This window comes from Salvelinus namaycush, chromosome 16 (genome assembly GCF_016432855.1).
Source record: "Salvelinus namaycush isolate Seneca chromosome 16, SaNama_1.0, whole genome shotgun sequence".
NCBI classification, from domain to species: domain Eukaryota; kingdom Metazoa; phylum Chordata; class Actinopteri; order Salmoniformes; family Salmonidae; genus Salvelinus; species Salvelinus namaycush.
In genome coordinates this window covers 36,859,068-36,877,022 of record NC_052322.1, presented here as the reverse complement: position 1 = coordinate 36,877,022, position 17,955 = coordinate 36,859,068, and the positions used below count along the sequence as shown (strand labels likewise).

The 17,955-nt window shown below is 44.3% G+C and overlaps 1 protein-coding gene across 4 annotated transcripts; it reads left to right on the top strand.

Moving 5' to 3' along the window:
* Window positions 1–131: 131 nt before the first annotated feature.
* On the top strand, window positions 132–16,230 carry LOC120061395 (cytosolic sulfotransferase 3-like). 4 transcript variants are annotated; one of them, XM_039011170.1, is made up of 9 exons: window positions 132–192; window positions 7,719–7,902; window positions 14,323–14,461; window positions 14,556–14,678; window positions 14,857–14,957; window positions 15,040–15,166; window positions 15,260–15,357; window positions 15,506–15,680; window positions 15,808–16,230. In XM_039011170.1, the coding sequence occupies exons 3-9, from the start codon at window positions 14,323–14,325 to the stop codon at window positions 15,918–15,920; spliced, it is 876 nt and encodes a 291-aa protein (XP_038867098.1). In that variant the 5' UTR covers window positions 132–192; window positions 7,719–7,902; the 3' UTR covers window positions 15,921–16,230. The 4 variants fall into 4 exon arrangements, with proteins under 4 accessions (XP_038867098.1, XP_038867096.1, XP_038867097.1 ...); XM_039011168.1 differs by having other exon boundaries at window positions 165–327; XM_039011169.1 differs by having other exon boundaries at window positions 165–327; window positions 7,703–7,902.
* Window positions 16,231–17,955: the final 1,725 nt, after the last annotated feature.

The following is a 17,955-nucleotide window of genomic DNA, read 5'->3' as shown; positions in this document are numbered from 1 at the left end:
ACATTTACCTGTGACATCTGACCTCCTCACCAGACCTCCTTACCAAGTAACATTACAGAGTATATTTTTGTATTGATTGTTTGCGTCTAACAAGCAACCTGGCGATCAAAGGTTGATGCAGTAGGTGAAAGATGTGTGTACACGCTTCACACACTGCCCAGGCACAGACTCTGCAGCCTAGTCTCTGGTCAGGTAAGAGGTAGACACACATACACTGTTGAGAAGTGATTTAGACAGTGTGTTGAAGACAATGTAGGAGGTTTAAGGGCACAGAAAAGACAAAGACACTATCTAACCCAGGACACGGTCCATTCAGTAGTCTATCAGGTGAGTGTGTGTGTGCTTTAATGGAAGGTGGGGGATTGAGTATGTCTGGGGTCAGGTCAGGTTTGTAAAGGCATACACAAACATAGGTTTGGTTTGTTCCTAGCAGAACTCGGCAAGGAGAAGCAATCTTTGCATACTCCCTTAAAAAGCCATTCGCTTGAAAAACAAGAAACAAGCAGCAAGTCTACTTTTTGTCCTCTTGAGACGGTGTTGTGGAAAATATTGAATCAAATACTTATTGAATAGACTTTATTACAGAGAGTAACAAAGCCAAGCAATTCCATGGAAGAACTGACTCTTCATTCTTTGTGCTTGGTTTTATACAGTTACATAACATCGTCACTCCACTTTGTGAATCTTGTCTTAGTTTCCATTCTCTTACTGGCTCGGGCATAGATTCTACTGGTGGCGTGACATGCATACTCCTACTGGTGCCTATCACTGATTAGCTAATGTTCCTGTCAAAGGTCTTCACAAGTTCAGGCCGATGTATGATTAACTTCTTATGGCTGCATCCCGCTACCGGGATCGATATGACAGCAGCCAGTGAAAGTGCAGGGTGCCAAATTCAAACAACAGAAATCTCATAATTAAAATTCCTCAAACATACATGTGTCTTATATCATTTTAAAGGTAATCTTGTTGTTAATCCCACCAAAGTGTCCGATTTCAAATATGCTTTTCAGCGAAAGCACTACAAACGATTATGTTAGGTCACCACCAAACCACAATAAGCACAGCCATTTTTCCAGCGAAAGATAGCTTTCACAAAAAGCAGAAATAGAGATAAAATGAATGCTTGATTTGTTCGATAATGTCCGTTATTTATGTCGAATTAGCTACTTTGGTTAGCGCGTCAGCGGTAAACAATTCCAAAGTCACAAAGCGCATCCACTATAACGTGACGAAATGTCCAAAAGGTCCGTAACAGTCAGTAGAAACATGTCAAACAATGTACTGAATCAATCTTTAGAATGTTGTTAACATACATCTTGAATAACGTTCCAACCGGAGAATTAGATTGACTTCAGAAGAGCGGTGGAACGGAGGTCCTCCTCATGTGAAGGCGACTGTTCAATGCGTGGTCACCTCATGGCAGTGATTACTAATTCCTGTCTCCTTCGGCCCCCCTTCACAATAGAGTCATCAGACAAAGTTCTATTGACTGTTGCCATCTAGTGGAAGCCGTAGGAAGTGAAAACTCATCAATATCTCGCTGTAATTTCAATAAGAGCTTGGTTGAAAATCTGCCACCTCAGAAACAATTCAAACAGGAAGTGGAACTTCTCAGGTTTTTGCCTACCATATGAGTTCTGTTATACTCACAGACATAATTCAAATAATATGCATATATTAGCAACTGGGACTGAGGAGCAGGCAGATTACTATGGACACCTCTGTGCACCTTTCATCCAAGCTACTCAATACTGCCCCTGCAGCCATAAGAAGTTAACCCATGTGCGTGTCTGTTAGCCTTCACAAGATCAGACATGGCCCAGACCAGTCACGTCTTGTTAGTCTACCATGCCTCATCCACACAGATTCTGCTTGCGTTCTGTTTTTTACATGTCTAATGGTTAACTCGATGTTGGTCCAGCTTTGTACACTCACATGGGCTTCAGCCTTCATTCTGCTTACACATGTCTAATATTTAAACTTATATAAATTTTTCTGTCTACTTCAAAGAGAACAGTATAGTTACTGAGAATCACCAGATGACTGGAAAATTCTCCCACAATGGCATATCAAAAACACAGCCAGTACACTTCCTCAAAATAGTCTGAATTAATCTAAGATAATTCAAGAATTTTGAAGTTTTTGCCGCGGAGGTCTTGGTTGAGTAATTTTACATCTAACTAAGATGTTTGGTGCAGTATTTTTCAAGTTAAAAAAATAGCTTGAAAAATAGGCGTCTGTCATTGAATGACAACAAACACTTCATTGAAGAATCCCTACTGTTGACCAATCACAGAACTTCGACTTACCTCAAGAAAGAATGTGTGCTTCAACAGCCCACAAAAAACGTTGAACGCTGTCGAACACCAAAACTAACAAAAATGACACAAAATGTTGTCATAATATATGCGCAAACTGTTTTGACTGGGAAGCATATGGTAAGCTTAAGGTAATATTAACTTCGCTCAATTCTGTGTCCAGCTGCCACCAAGTGGTGAATTTCTGGTAATGTAAGTTCCCCTGGCGATTCAGTAGTGACACATGAGATACTGAGAGGGAAAGCAGAAAAGCCCCTCAGCTTCGGAGTAGATCCAGAACAAACCAGACCCTTTCCCTCAATTGAAAAGAAAATGATGGAAGAGAGATTGGGGAGGAGACAGGAAAGGAGGAGCACAGAGAATAATTAGGAGTCATTTTGTAAGCAGTGCATTCACCCTAAGGTATCTTACTCAGAAAGAACAGGGTAAGTCAGTTATTTTGGTATGTAGGAATTGCTATCATGTGTAGTATGGTTTTACTATCATCATTTGAGAAACATTAAGACTTAGGCTTTGTTAAAAGGATCCAACCCTTTTTTTTTTAAAATTTTCGCCTAAAATGACATACTCAAATTGAACTGCCTGTAGCTCAGGACCTGCTGCAAGGATATGCATATTCTTGATACCATTTGAAAGGAAACACTTTGATGCTTGTGGCAATGTGAAACGAATGTTAGAGAATATAACACATTAGATCTGGTAAAAGATTACACAAAGAAAATATACATGTTTTTCCTCTTTTTTTCTGTACCATCATCTTTGAAATGCAAGAGAAAGTAATGTATTGTTCCAGACCAGGCACAATTTATATTTTGTCCACTAGATGGCAGCAGTGTATGTGCAAAGTTTTAGACTGATCCAATACTAATAATATGCATATATTAGCTTCTGGGCCTGAGTAGCAGGAAGTTTACTCTGGGCATGCTTTCATCTGAACGTGAAAATGCTGCCCCCTATTGCCCCGTATCATCAGCAATTAAATATTGCTTTCCTCAGTGGAATGCGTCCCGAGATAAGCCATGCCATCAAACAGAACCTAGTAGGCGTGGGGGCTAGCAGAGCTGAGAGGGGTGAAAAGATATGCTGTTCACTATGAGCAGCATGGGAAAAGTGAGAGAGCAAAAAAGGAACAGAAGGGAGCTGAGTATCTAATGGCTACTCTAGGAGAGATTGCAGGGAAGTGTATGGGTGACAGAGGAGGACGGACTAGTAGTGTAGGAGAGAAAGGGGGAATCAATGTTTCAATTGTGGCAAGGCAGGACATTTTGCTAGAGATTGTGAGGCACCGTGTAAACACTGCAATGAAGGAGGCCATAATCACCGAGACTGTAAAAAGAACTAGGATAGGAGAGGCAGGAGAGAGAGTCGAGGCAATTACAGAGAGAAAAGCTCAGGCACCTTCAGCCAGACTCAGAGGAGGAAGAGGAAGATGAGGCATGACTAATTATGGGGAGCGGGGGAATAGACTCTAGTGAGAAGAAGGAGGATTTTCAGGATTCGGTTGTAAACACTAATTGTGAAGTTTTTTAATTGGCTACTATTGATTTGGCATTCCAACAGGAACAGAAACCCTATTTGACACTAACAATAATGGGAAAGAAAATTCCATTTCTGTGTGATACTGGGGCTTGTCACACAGCAATCTGTGCAGACGATGCTCCCGACAGGGTAAAAAGTAATGGGGAAAAGATCACGGTCAGCATCAGGTCACCAATTCATGGAATGGCTATCCGCTCCTGTAACACTGAAACATGAGTTATCTGGGGGAGAAGCCACTGTTCCTGTTCTGATATTGAAGCTATGCCCCGTCAACCTGTTAGGCCGGGATGTAATGACTAAACTGAATGTAGCCGTCACTCCCACTGAGAGGGGAATGAAGGCCTACATTGTCAGAGATAATATGGTTGTCTGTGGGGACGGGATGCCATGTTATTGGTACAGTCAGGATTTGCTGGGGGATAACGGATATTCCTAAAACCTTGATGGAACTCTCAGACAAAGTAGTACCAGGACTCATTAAGATGTCTCCCAATGACTTACACTGTACTCTCTGCTATAACAAACACCCAGGTCCAGATCCAGTCTATGAGGAAGCATTACTTAAAACCCCAGAGAGAACTATAGGGTTAAAGTGGTTTCACTATGACAGCACTCATGCTGCTGTGGAAGTGGAGCTACCTCCTCAGAGTCAGAAGCTTTTCAGAGAAAGGTGGAGTCCCCATGTATCTCTCGCCAAGGAGCCCTTGGAAGGGTGGGAGGACATGGGCCAGTGGGTGTCAAAGGGGAGGAAAATCACAGACTGGGTAGACATGATTGGGGAGATCAACACAGTCCATCAAACGATAGGTATCGTAGGAAGCTAAATTGGAGAGCTTATAGTGTTCCTGGTGTACATCTGAATGAGTGTGTAAAATACTGAGGAGAGGAGTACCTGTTAACAGAAGAACAGGAGTTAGAATTAGAGATAGTCCCTGAACATTTATGATCACAAGGTCCAGCAGACGTAGGATTAATTAAAGGGGTAACTCCAATACAGGTAGTACCTAAATCTAATCATAGGCCATATCAGAAGCAATATCCCATGAAACCAGAGGCAATAAAAGGTATTACAATTTTTGAGCAATTAAGGAAAGGAGGGGTAATCATTCCAGGCGATGAAGCATTTTGTAATTCTCCCCTGTTCCCAGTTAAAAAAGCAGCTCAGAGTACAGATTGGAGAATGGTAATGGATCTACAAGGGGTTAATAATAGTATCGATCCATGGGCTCCATGTGTGCCAGATCCGCATACATTTTTTAACCAATTGAAACCTGAAAATTCCTACTTTACAGTGATAGATTTGGCAAATGCTTTCTTTAGCATTCCAGTACACCCCGATAGTCAAGGGTGGTTCGGGTGCACTTTTATGGGGAGCAAATGGACGTACTCGAGGACTCCCCAGGGATTTTTGGAAAGTCCCACAATTTACAGCCAGGCTATTACCTGAAATCTAGGTCAGTTTGACCCTCCATGAGGAAGTCAAATTTTGATATATGTAGATGACATATTGGTGGCGAACCCCTCTCAAGAGGGCTGTAAAGCTGACACTCTAGCTCTGTTAATGTTTTTGGCTGAACAGGGGCATAAAGTCAGTAAGAAAAAGTTGTGGCTGTGGCGGGGGGAGGTTATCTATCTAGGACACACCATAACACAGGAAGGGAGAACACTTAACTTGACTAGAAAAACAGCCATTTTAGAAGCACCTAAACCACTCAATAAGAAACAGATGATGAGTTTTCTTGGAATGATTAACTATTGCCATGCGTGGATACCCCACTTTGCATTACATACCGGAAAGTTCAGTGAGTTGATATATGGTAAAGCTATGGCAGCCAGAGAGAAGATAGAGTGGACTTGGGAAGCAGATGAACAGTTTATGAGCATCAAGAAGCTGTTAACTTCCAGCACAGTCTTAGCATTCCCCAGATATGATAAGCCCTTCACACAAACAGTGGCTTGTAGGGAGGGGTTCATGACATCTGTACTAACACAGAAACATGGGGGAAAAAATAAGCCAATCGCTTACTGCTCCTCCCGACTAGATGAAGTAGCTCAGGCTATGCCACAGTGCTTGTAATCTGTGGTGGCAGCCGCACAGGCAGTAGAAGACTCTGCCTCAGTGGTACTTTATCATGAAGGTTCCGCATGCTGTAAGGTTCCGCATGCTAAAGGTTCCGCATGCTAAGGTTCCGCATGCTAAAGGTTCCGCATGCTAAGGTTCCGCATGCTAAAGGTTCCGCATGCTGTATCCATTTTGCTATAGGAACACAAAATGGCATACATGTCACCGGCTAGACATCTATCATGTATGATAATTCTGTTAAATATGCCTAATTTAACAATAGAAAGTTGTACTACTCTGAACCCCTCCACATTAGTTCCAATTGAAATAGATGGCAGCCCACATGATTGTGTAACGGAAACTGAGAAAATTGTCTTACCAAGACCAGATTTGACAGACCTAGCTTTATCTGATGGGGAACTGACTATGTTTGTAGATGACTCATCGAGAAAGAACCCTGACGGCACAAATGCCACAGGATATGCTGTAGTAACAGAAGTTGAGGTTTTGGAAGCAGAGCACCAAGGAATTATTCAGCACAACAGGGAGAGATTGTTGCACTCACCCGGGCATGTCAGTTGGGGATCGGTAAGCGGGTTACCATTTATACTGACAGTGCCTATGCATTTAATACAGTACATGTCTTTGCAGCCCAATGGAGAAACAGAGGAATGGTAACCACTTCTGGTAAATCGATTACACATGCTCAGTTGATTTTGAATCTCTTAGATGCTGTTCTTTTACCAGAGAAGTTAGCAATTTGTAAGTGTGAGGCTCATACTACAGGAACAGATAGTATTAGCAACGGTAACAGAAGGGCAGACCAGGAAGCGAAGAGGGCAGGCCTCAAGCCACAGCCGCCGACACAGCAATTCTTAAAAGAGGAAGTGAACATAGACAGGACCATCTTAAAAGATTGTCAGTCTAGAGCACCAATAAAATAGATTTTAAAATGGGAGAAGTTGGGAGCAATATATAGAAATTATATTTGGTGTCATGATAAGTTGCCTATATTACCTAAGTCATTGTTTAAATATGCAGCAATGTTGGGCAGAGCCATGTATCAACAGGAGGGATGGTGGAGATAATAAGGAAGCACTTCGTAGCATACGGGATCACAAATTACTTAATTTTTTTTGTTCCAGATGTGTTATTTGTGCACAGAATAATCACCAGGGTAGACAGAAAGCACCACAGGGAGAATATCACTGGGCGAAATATCCTTTCCAACAACTAGAAATTGATTTTATAGAACTCACTAAAAGTGAAGGAAAAAGTGGTGTCTAACTATCATAGATAAATATACTAAATGGGTGGAAGCTTTTCCCACCTCTGCAGATGCAATAACAGTGGCTAAGGCATTATACCAAGATATTATTCCTAGATTTGGTCTAGCAGAAACCCTTTATTCCGACAATGGGTCCCATTTTTCTAATCAAATTATAGACAACATTGGACAGAAATTAGGTATAAATATGAAGAAACATTGTTCCTATCATCCGCGATCGGCAGGTCTGATAGAGCGCATGAACGGTACGATAAAAAGCAGGTTAAGAAAGACTCACATGAGCACAGGTAGAAATTGGGTACAGTGCTTACCCATAGTGATAATGACCATAAGGATAACCCTTGATAAAGATGGATTATCTCCATTCAAGAAAGTGTTTGGGAGGCCTTATAGGATGCCCGAGTTAGGAGAGCCCGAACAGGGTTATGTTGAATCAGAAAATACCATTACAGAACACATGAGGAAATTGTTTACCACGCCCGTATGTCAAAGATTCTATGCCCAACAGAAGAGTTGCAGAGTAAGGTGACACATAGATCCAACCAGGAGATTGGGTCTGGGTCCAATCCCTCAAGAAAAAAGACTGGAAACAGCCACGGTGGGAAGGACCATACCAGGTGCTACTGGTGACAGCCTTTGCAGTACGAATAGCGGAAAGAGCCACCTGGGTCCATATTACACACTGCAAGAGGGTAAGACACACTGACACTGTCGAACAAACACAGAGTTAGGAGAAGAACCGAAAACCAATAGGGTTCGGGGGTCACCTCTCTAACGAAGATTCCCTAACCCGCCCGATCCTCACAGTGTGCGTTCAATAGAAGTGGAAGTATGGGTTGGCCTCTAGCCAGTGATATGTTCTCCGGAAAGGGGTGGGGCTTGATAGGAGTACTGATCGGTCTGAGCTGTCTAATTGTGGGAGCCATATTCCTAATACACCATGAACCACTCGAGAAGGCAGAAGGTGGTAACTTGACCCATAATGTGAAAGAAGAGGATTTAGCATTACCAAGATACCTGACGTCACTTAATCTGGATAGAAAGGAGGTGAGAGTAGAGTTGGGGAAGGATGTGTCCGTTGAGTTCTATGTAGACCAAATAGGGTCCTTAACATACATAATCGATCATATTTCAACCGGACGGTAAACTGTTCAATACTACAGAGATGGAAAATGTCGAGCCACATCTCTCCTGCGCAGGAACTAATCAATGGACACCTGATGCGTTTTGATAAATCTCGCTAGTTTTTCAAAATAAAAGCCTAAAACTATGTCTAAAGCCTGGTCACAGCCTGAGGAAGCCATTGGAAAAGGAATCTGGTTGATACGCCTTTAAATGGAGGAGGGGCAAGCAATGGAACAGGGATAACATTTTTAAAAATGCACTTCCGGGTTGGAGTTCCTCAGGTTTTCGCCTGCAAAATCAGTTCTGTTATATTCACAGACAATATTTTGACAGTTTTGGAAACGTTAGAGTGTTTTCTATCCTAATCTGTCAATTATATGCATATTCTAATATCTGAGCCTGTGAAATAGTCCGTTTACCTTGGGAACGTTATTTTTCCAAATATAAAAATTCTGCCCCCTAGCTGAAAGAGGTTAAAAGCATGAAGAAAGAGGATCTCGGGTTATGGTATGTTGGCTTCGACCAGACCAGCATCGACACTAAGGTACCATTCCGGGTAGTAGAGGTTAGGGCTGGTGATAGATCTACAGCCAGCCAGGATACAAGCAATACCTCTGATAGAACGGACGTCACCCGTGGAGTCATCCAGAGTCAAGGACTGGTGAGGATAGTTCAAACTAAAGATCTCAAAGAAGTTATAGAGGTAGAAACAGGGTTTGTGGATACCAATTTGTGGATGGAGTGGATTACATTTACATTTACATTTAAGTCATTTAGCAGACGCTCTTATCCAGAGCGACTTACAAATTGGTGCATTCACCTTATGATATCCAGTGGAACAGCCACTTTACAATAGTGCATCTAAATCTTTTAAGGGGGGGGGGGGGGGTTAGAAGGATTACTTTATCCTATCCTAGGTATTCCTTAAAGAGGTGGGGTTTCAGGTGTCTCCGGAAGGTGGTGATTGACTCCGCTGACCTGGCGTCGTGAGGGAGTTTGTTCCACCATTGGGGTGCCAGAGCAGCGAACAGTTTTGACTGGGCTGAGCGGGAATTGTACTTCCTCAGAGGTAGGGAGGCGAGCAGGCCAGAGGTGGATGAACGCAGTGCCCTTGTTTGGGTGTAGGGCCTGATCAGAGCCTGAAGGTACGGAGGTGCCGTTCCCCTCACAGCTCCGTAGGCAAGCACCATGGTCTTGTAGCGGATGCGAGCTTCAACTGGAAGCCAGTGGAGAGAGCGGAGGAGCGGGGTGACGTGAGAGAACTTGGGAAGGTTGAACACCAGACGGGCTGCGGCGTTCTGGATGAGTTGTAGGGGTTTAATGGCACAGGCAGGGAGCCCAGCCAACAGCGAGTTGCAGTAATCCAGACGGGAGATGACAAGTGCCTGGATTAGGACCTGCGCCGCTTCCTGTATGAGGCAGGGTCGTACTCTGCGAATGTTGTAGAGCATGAACCTACAGGAACGGGCCACCGCCTTGATGTTAGTTGAGAACGACAGGGTGTTGTCCAGGATCACGCCAAGGTTCTTAGCGCTCTGGGAGGAGGACACAATGGAGTTGTCAACCGTGATGGCGAGATCATGGAACGGGCAGTCCTTCCCCGGGAGGAAGAGCAGCTCCGTCTTGCCGAGGTTCAGCTTGAGGTGGTGATCCGTCATCCACACTGATATGTCTGCCAGACATGCAGAGATGCGATTCGCCACCTGGTTATCAGAAGGGGGAAAGGAGAAGATTAATTATGTGTCGTCTGCATAGCAATGATAGGAGAGACCATGTGAGGTTATGACAGAGCCAAGTGACTTGGTGTATAGCGAGAATAGGAGAGGGCCTAGAACAGAGCCCTGGGGGACACCAGTGGTGAGAGCACGTGGTGCGGAGACAGATTCTCGCCACGCCACCTGGTAGGAGCGACCTGTCAGGTAGGACGCAATCCAAGCGTGGGCCGCGCCGGAGATGCCCAACTCGGAGAGGGTGGAGAGGAGGATCTGATTGTTCACAGTATCAAAGGCAGCCGATAGGTCTAGAAGGATGAGAGCAGAGGAGAGAGAGTTAGCTTTAGCAGTGCGGAGCGCCTCCGTGACACAGAGAAGAGCAGTCTCAGTTGAATGACTAGTCTTGAAACCTGACTGATTTGGATCAAGAAGGTCATTCTGAGAGAGATAGCAGGAGAGCTGGCCAAGGACGGCACGTTCAAGAGTTTTGGAGAGAAAAGAAAGAAGGGATACTGGTCTGTAGTTGTTGACATCGGAGGGATCGAGTGTAGGTTTTTTCAGAAGGGGTGCAACTCTCGCTCTCTTGAAGACGGAAGGGACGTAGCCAGCGGTCAAGGATGAGTTGATGAGCGAGGTGAGGTAAGGGAGAAGGTCTCCGGAAATGGTCTGGAGAAGAGAGGAGGGGATAGGGTCAAGCGGGCAGGTTGTTGGGCGGCCGGCCGTCACAAGACGCGAGATTTCATCTGGGGAGAGAGGGGAGAAAGAGGTCAAAGCACAGGGTAGGGCAGTGTGAGCAGAACCAGCGGTGTCGTTTGACTTAGCAAACGAGGATCGGATGTCGTCAACCTTCTTTTCAAAATGGTTGACGAAGTCATCCGCAGAGAGGGAGGAGGGGGGGGGGAGGGGGAGGAGGATTCAGGAGGGAGGAGAAGGTGGCAAAGAGCTTCCTAGGGTTAGAGGCAGATGCTTGGAATTTAGAGTGGTAGAAAGTGGCTTTAGCAGCAGAGACAGAAGAGGAAAATGTAGAGAGGAGGGAGTGAAAGGATGCCAGGTCCGCAGGGAGGCGAGTTCTCCTCCATTTCCGCTCGGCTGCCCGGAGCCCTGTTCTGTGAGCTCGCAATGAGTCGTCGAGCCACGGAGCAGGAGGGGAGGACCGAGCCGGCCTGGAGGATAGGGGACATAGAGAGTCAAAGGATGCAGAAAGGGAGGAGAGGAGGGTTGAGGAGGCAGAATCAGGAGATAGGTTGGAGAAGGTTTGAGCAGAGGGAAGAGATGATAGGATGGAAGAGGAGAGAGTAGCGGGGGAGAGAGAGCGAAGGTTGGGACGGCGCGATACCATCCGAGTAGGGGCAGAGTGGGAAGTGTTGGATGAGAGCGAGAGGGAAAAGGATACAAGGTAGTGGTCGGAGACTTGGAGGGGAGTTGCAATGAGATTAGTGGAAGAACAGCATCTAGTAAAGATGAGGTCAAGCGTATTGCCTGCCTTGTGAGTAGGGGGGGAAGGTGAGAGGGTGAGGTCAAAAGAGGAGAGGAGTGGAAAGAGGGAGGCAGAGAGGAATGAGTCAAAGGTAGACGTGGGGAGGTTAAAGTCACCCAGAACTGTGAGAGGTGAGCCATCCTCAGGGAAGGAACTTATCAAGGCGTCAAGCTCATTGATGAACTCTCCAAGGGAACCTGGAGGGCGATAAATGATAAGGATGTTAAGCTTGAAAGGGCTGGTAACTGTGACAGCATGGAATTCAAAGGAGGCGATAGACAGATGGGTCAGGGGAGAAAGAGAGAATGTCCACTTGGGAGAGATGAGGATCCCAGTGCCACCACCCCGCTGACCAGAAGCTCTCGGGGTGTGCGAGAACACGTGGGCAGACGAGGAGAGAGCAGTAGGAGTAGCAGTGTTATCTGTGGTAATCCATGTTTCCGTCAGTGCCAAGAAGTCGAGGGACTGGAGGGAAGCATAGGCTGGGATGAACTCTGCCTTGTTGGCCGCAGATCGGCAGTTCCAGAGGCTGCCGGAGACCTGGAACTCCACGTGGGTCGTGCGCGCTGGGACCACCAGGTTAGGGTGGCAGCGGCCACGCGGTGTGAAGCGTTTGTATGGTCTGTGCAGAGAGGAGAGAACAGGGATAGACAGACACATAGTTGACAGGCTACAGAAGAGGCTACGCTAATGCAAAGGAGATTGGAATGATAAGTGGACTACACGTCTCGAATGTTCAGAAAGTTAAGCTTACGTTGCAAAAATCTTATTGACTAAAATGATTAAAATGATGCAGTACTGCTGGCTGGTGAAGTAGGCTAGCTAGCAGTGGCTGCGTTGTTGACTTTGTTTGAAAGTGTTGCTGGCTAGGTAGCCTCGATAACTGGCTAGGTAACCTCGATAACTGGCTAGATAATTACTCTAAACTACACAATTATCTTAGATACAAAGACAGCAAAGACAACTATGTAGCTAGCTAACACTACACTAATCAAATCGTTCCGTTGTACTGTTTCGGTAGAAGTTGGCTAGCTGGCTAGCTAGCAGTGTTGACAACGTTAGGACGGCGAAAATAGCTGGCTAGCTGACTTTGTTTGAAAGTGGAGCTGGCTAGGTAACCTCGATAACTGGCTAGATAATTACTCTAAACTACACAATTATCTTAGATACAAAGACAGCAAAGACAACTATGTAGCTAGCTAACACTACACTAATCAAATCGTTCCGTTGTAATGTTTCGGTAGAAGTTGGCTAGCTGGCTAGCTAGCAGTGTTGACAACGTTAGGACGGCGAAAATAGCTGGCTAACTGACTTTGTTTGAAAGTGGAGCTGGCTAGGTAACCTCGATAACTGGCTAGATAATTACTCTAAACTACACAATTATCTTAGATACAAAGACAGCAAAGACAACTATGTAGCTAGCTAACACTACACTAATCAAATCGTTCCGTTGTAATGTTTCGGTAGAAGTTGGCTAGCTGGCTAGCTAGCAGTGTTGACAACGTTAGAAGATTCGATAATTCGATAATAATCTAAACTACACAATTATCTTTGATACAAAGACGGCTATGTAGCTAGCTAAGAAAAAAAGTGCTAAGATCAAACAAATCAAACCGTTGTACTGTAATGAAATGAAATGAAATGTAATACTACCTGTGGAGCGAAGCGAAATGCGACTACTCGCTCCAACCCGGAAGTCCTTTTTGGATCCAATATACAGCAAGGTCTATGGCTAAGGAAGTGTGCTATGCCTGTGGAACAGCTAAACCCTGGTTAACGACCATCCCGTTCCCACTTGATGGAACTAATTCACCTAGAGGGGTAGCGTGTATGGTAAAGCTTCCATGAAAGTAGGAAAGCCTGACAATGATAGCTGTACTGATCTACATTATTTGTATCCCTATGTGTCTATTAGATCTAGGCTTCCCCCCTTCGTAGTGGCAGGAGGAGACTATTATTGTTTGGCCCGGTACAACCCTCATGGGAGGGACGTAGAGGAGGTGGCTAGATGTAACAAGACTGAGAATGTCACAACTGATGTGACTATGAGGGATCTGACCGGGTGGTTGAGCTCCGAGGACTTCAGTAAAATAAAAAGACCGAGAGCTGATGTCTGGTGGTTGTGTGGGGGAGTGGAATTATGGTCAACTCTACCTACAAATTGGTCGGGCATATGTGCTCTTGTACAGTTAGAAATGCCTTCACCCTCATCCATCACCATGACCTCATGCCAGTAAAGCGGGCAAGAAGAAGCTCTCCGTCTGGGACTTTTGACGACAGAGTATATATTGACAATATTGGGGTTCCACAGGGGGTGCCAGACAAATTTAAAGCTAGACACCAGATATTAGCAGGGTTGGAGTCTAGCATTTTCTGGTGGTTAACTCTCAATAAGAATGTAGATTGTATTAATTATATCTATTATAATCAACAGCGTTTCATCAACTATACCAGGGATGTGATAAAAGGGTCAGCAGAACAGACAGATGCAACTAGTTTAATGAAATGACACAATAGAATAGCATTGGATATGTTACTGGCCGAGAAGGGTGGTGTGTGTGTGATATTCGGATCAGCATGCTGTACTTACATTCCTAATAACACAGCTCCAGACAGATCAGTGACCAAGGCCCTGGCTGGTTTAACATTTGTAGGCAAACATATCAATGGAGCGTTATTCCTCTCTATGTTTGAATAATTCAACCATTTGGATCGCTAAAAGATTCTGTTCAAGTTTCATATCAAGCATAAACAATACTGTGGTGATCCTTGATCGAATACATGTCCCACTTTTACAGATGGAGCTGCCACCTCAACCAAAACTCTTTGACTTCCATGGAGTCTCCATGACCAACTACTTCACTGGCAACTGGGACAATGTACAGAACTTCCAGGCCAGACCAGATGACATTCTCATCGCTACCTACCCCAAAGCAGGTCTCTCTCAGTCTGAGGTTGATGTTTCATTAAAGATTGTGTTTGGGTTTGTGAATGACTGTGTATGTGTCCCCTATCTGTATTCCTCTCTTAGGAACCACATGGGTCTCCTACATTCTAGACCTGCTGTATTTTGGCCAGACAGACCCTGAGCATCAGAGACCCATCTTTGAGAAAGTTCCTTTTCTGGAGTTGCTCATTCCTCTTTATCCTCCAGGTTAGAATAGAGCATTGGAAATGTTAATCATACCTCTCCCAATGTGTCATTCCCCTGTAAAAAAATTAGCTGATGTCTTCAAAGCAGTAACTAAAGTCTTTAATATCATGACAGAAACTGCTGAACAGTGATAATATCCATTAAACATTAGTTTGCATTATTATATTGTTTGTCCTAGGGGTGGAGGTGCTGGACAACTTAACCACCTCTCCTCGCCTCATCAAGACTCACCTCCCAGTTCAGTTGCTGCCCAAGTCCTTCTGGGAGCAGAACTGCAGGGTGCAGTATTTGTAACTTGTTCTCAATGTTTCTCCACTATATAACCACTATACATAAATGCAATCTCTCTCTTTCTCTGCAGATAGTGTATGTGGCCCGTAATGCCAAGGACAGTGCTGTGTCTTATTTCCACTTTGACCGCATGAACCAGACACAGCCAGAGCCAGGAGACTGGAACAACTTCTTACAGAGATTCATGGACGGAAAGAGTGAGTAAACGAGTGAATAAAGGAGGGATTGAATGATCAAGTGATAATAGTCCCCATTCACACTATGAATGTGTCTACTCTGCACTTCCTCAGTGGTGTTTGGTTTGTGGTACGACCATGTGACTGGCTGGTGGGAGAAGAAACAGACTCACTCCAAAATCCTCTACCTCTTCTATGAGGACATGGTTGAGGTGAGTAGAATACTGATGCTAGGTGTGTGTTACAGTATTATTAAGATGCATCTGATGAGCTCAGTGCACACATATGCTCAAGAGCCATACTAACTACTGCTCTAGGAGGTTAGCTGTTTCTACATCCAGTGTGTATGTGTTCCTACAGTATACGGGGAGAGAGCTGGACAGGCTGTGCTCCTTCCTAGGTTTGTCTCCTTCAGCAGAGGAGAAGGAGAGGGTGAGAGGAGGAGTGCAGTTTGATACTATGAAGAAGAACAGCATGGCCAACTATTCCACCCTCCCAATCATGGATTTCAAGATTTGTCCATTCATGCGAAAAGGTAGACTTCTCCATTTCTCCCCTATACCTCTCTCTCTGTCAGTCATTCCCTCCTCCCCTCTCTATTTCCACCACCTTTTCTTTGCTCACGACTCTCTCTCTCTCTCTCCCATTCTCCCACTCTCCAGGAAAGGTTGGTGACTGGATGAACCATTTCACTGTGGCCCAGAGTGAACAGTTTGATGAAGACTATAAGAAGAAGATGAAGAACACCACCGTACAGTTCCGCACTGTAGTCTAGGGGTTGAGGTCAAATTGATTGTCTGATTGTTTGTGGTCAGCTAGATTGATTGTTTATTTGGCGCATATGGACCTACGATAGGCTGGGCTGGGGTGTCAGTCTTCCATTGATCCACAGTTAACTGGGTTATAGTGTTGAAATATACAGGGTGAGGATCATATCGTATCATATCCTGGAGTGTGAATGAGAAAGATCATGAAGTGTCTGAAGTTGAACTTGGACAATTTTGTGATGAGAATCTCATGGTTAAGCCTTCCTTAGGTCCAAAAACACAGCCCCAACAACGTCCCCTTTGTCCATCTTGGACTTCACATTTTTACGGAAGAAAGCAGTTGGCCGTTTCTGTGGAGTGTTTCGCTCTGAAGCCCAACTGCATGGAGTGTAATGTGAAGGGGCTGTTGTTGAGGTGGGCAATCAGTTGTTCTGCTACACACTTTTCAACAACCTTCGACACCACAGGTAGTATACTAATGGGCCTGTAGTTACTCACGTCAGCAGGGTCGCCTGATTTAAAGATGGGCGTTATTATGGCTGACTTCCAGACCCTTGGAAACACTCCCAAACCAATAGATGTGTTGGTGACCTTAGTAATGGGGCCAATGAGTGACTCTTGTAGTTTTTGAGAAAGGTGAGTCCAGCCCAAACACATCGTTGGCTTTAGAGTTCTTTAGTGAGCTAATCACCTTGTTCACCTTTGACTCAGAAACATCCCTTATGATGAAGACAGGTTGAGCGTCATTTACTAGCACTGAGCCCAAGAAACCAGTGGAGGGGTTCTGTGTCAGTACCCTGACAGAGTCAATAAAGTAGGAATTGAAGGCTATTGCTATTTCGACTGTATCCTGTGTTAGATTGTTATTCACCATGATTTCTAGTCTTTTTGCAGTGTTACTATGGTCTTTCCCTGTTAACGTTTTTAGATTCTCCCAGATCAATTTAGAATTTCCCTTTCCTTTACCAATTATGTTAATAAAAAAGTTTGCCTTGGCCTGTCTGATTTCTTTCATCTCCTTATTTCTCAACATGGTAAACCTACGTCTGTCATGCTCTAATTTGGACTTTATAGCTGTTTTTAGAGCATGATTTCTTTCTTTCATCAGTTTCCAGATATCTCCATTTAGCCAAGGAAAAGTGCTCTTTTGGCCAGGTTTGGATTTGATTTTTTTTAGGAAACCATTTTTGTAGTCTGTACTTGTATTTCATGTACTTGTATTTAAATTAATATGAAATGTCTATATGACCCGAAGCGGTTAAAGAGCCAGCAACTTGCACATACACACACCCTCCACTTTTCACAGCTGTCTCAGCTGTATGTTCGCTATGCCTGTGAAAAGCATGACACTTGCACTGTAAAAAGTGGGATGGCGCTGTTGTTCATCTGAAGTGCTTCTACTGTTTGGAATGATAGAAAATTACACTACTTTATTCAATACTTAAATAAAAGTATTTTTCAAGTGAAAAAAATTGCTTGAAAACTAGCCGTCTGTCATTGAATGACAACAAACACTTCATTGAAGAATCCCTACTGTTGACCAATCACGGAACTTCGACTTACCTCAAGAAAGAATGTGTGCTTCAACAGCCCACGCTGTTGAACATCAACGCTGTCGAACATCAAAAAGAACAAAAATGACACAAAATGTTATCATAATATATGCGCAAACTGTATTGACTGGGAAGCATGTGGTAAGCTTAATGTAATATTAACTTCGCTCAATTCTGTGTCCAGCTGCCACCTGGTGGTGAATTTCAGGTAATTTTAAGTGCCCCTGTCTATTCAGTAGTGACACATGAGATGGTGAGAGAGCAGAAAATCTCCTCAGCTCTGGAGTAGATCCAGAACAAACCAGACCCTTTCCCTCAAGTGAAAAGAAAATGATGGAAGAGAGATTGGGGAGGAGACGGGAAAGGAGGAGGACAGAGAATAAATTAGGGGTCATTTTGTAAGCAGTGCATTCACCCTGAGGTATCTTACTCAGAAAGAGCAGGGTAAGTCAGTTGTTTTGGTTTGTAGGAATTGCTTTCATGTGTAGTA

Excerpts from the sequence above, each read along its gene's own strand:
- LOC120061395 (XM_039011170.1), top strand. The coding sequence starts at position 14,323 with ATGGAGCTGCCACCTCAACCAAAACTCTTTGACTTCCATGGAGTCTCC. Across the intron at positions 14,958-15,039 it reads TCTGGGAGCAGAACTGCAGG|ATAGTGTATGTGGCCCGTAA; the intron begins GTGCAGTATTTG and ends CTTTCTCTGCAG. Across the intron at positions 15,358-15,505 it reads TCTATGAGGACATGGTTGAG|TATACGGGGAGAGAGCTGGA; the intron begins GTGAGTAGAATA and ends GTGTTCCTACAG.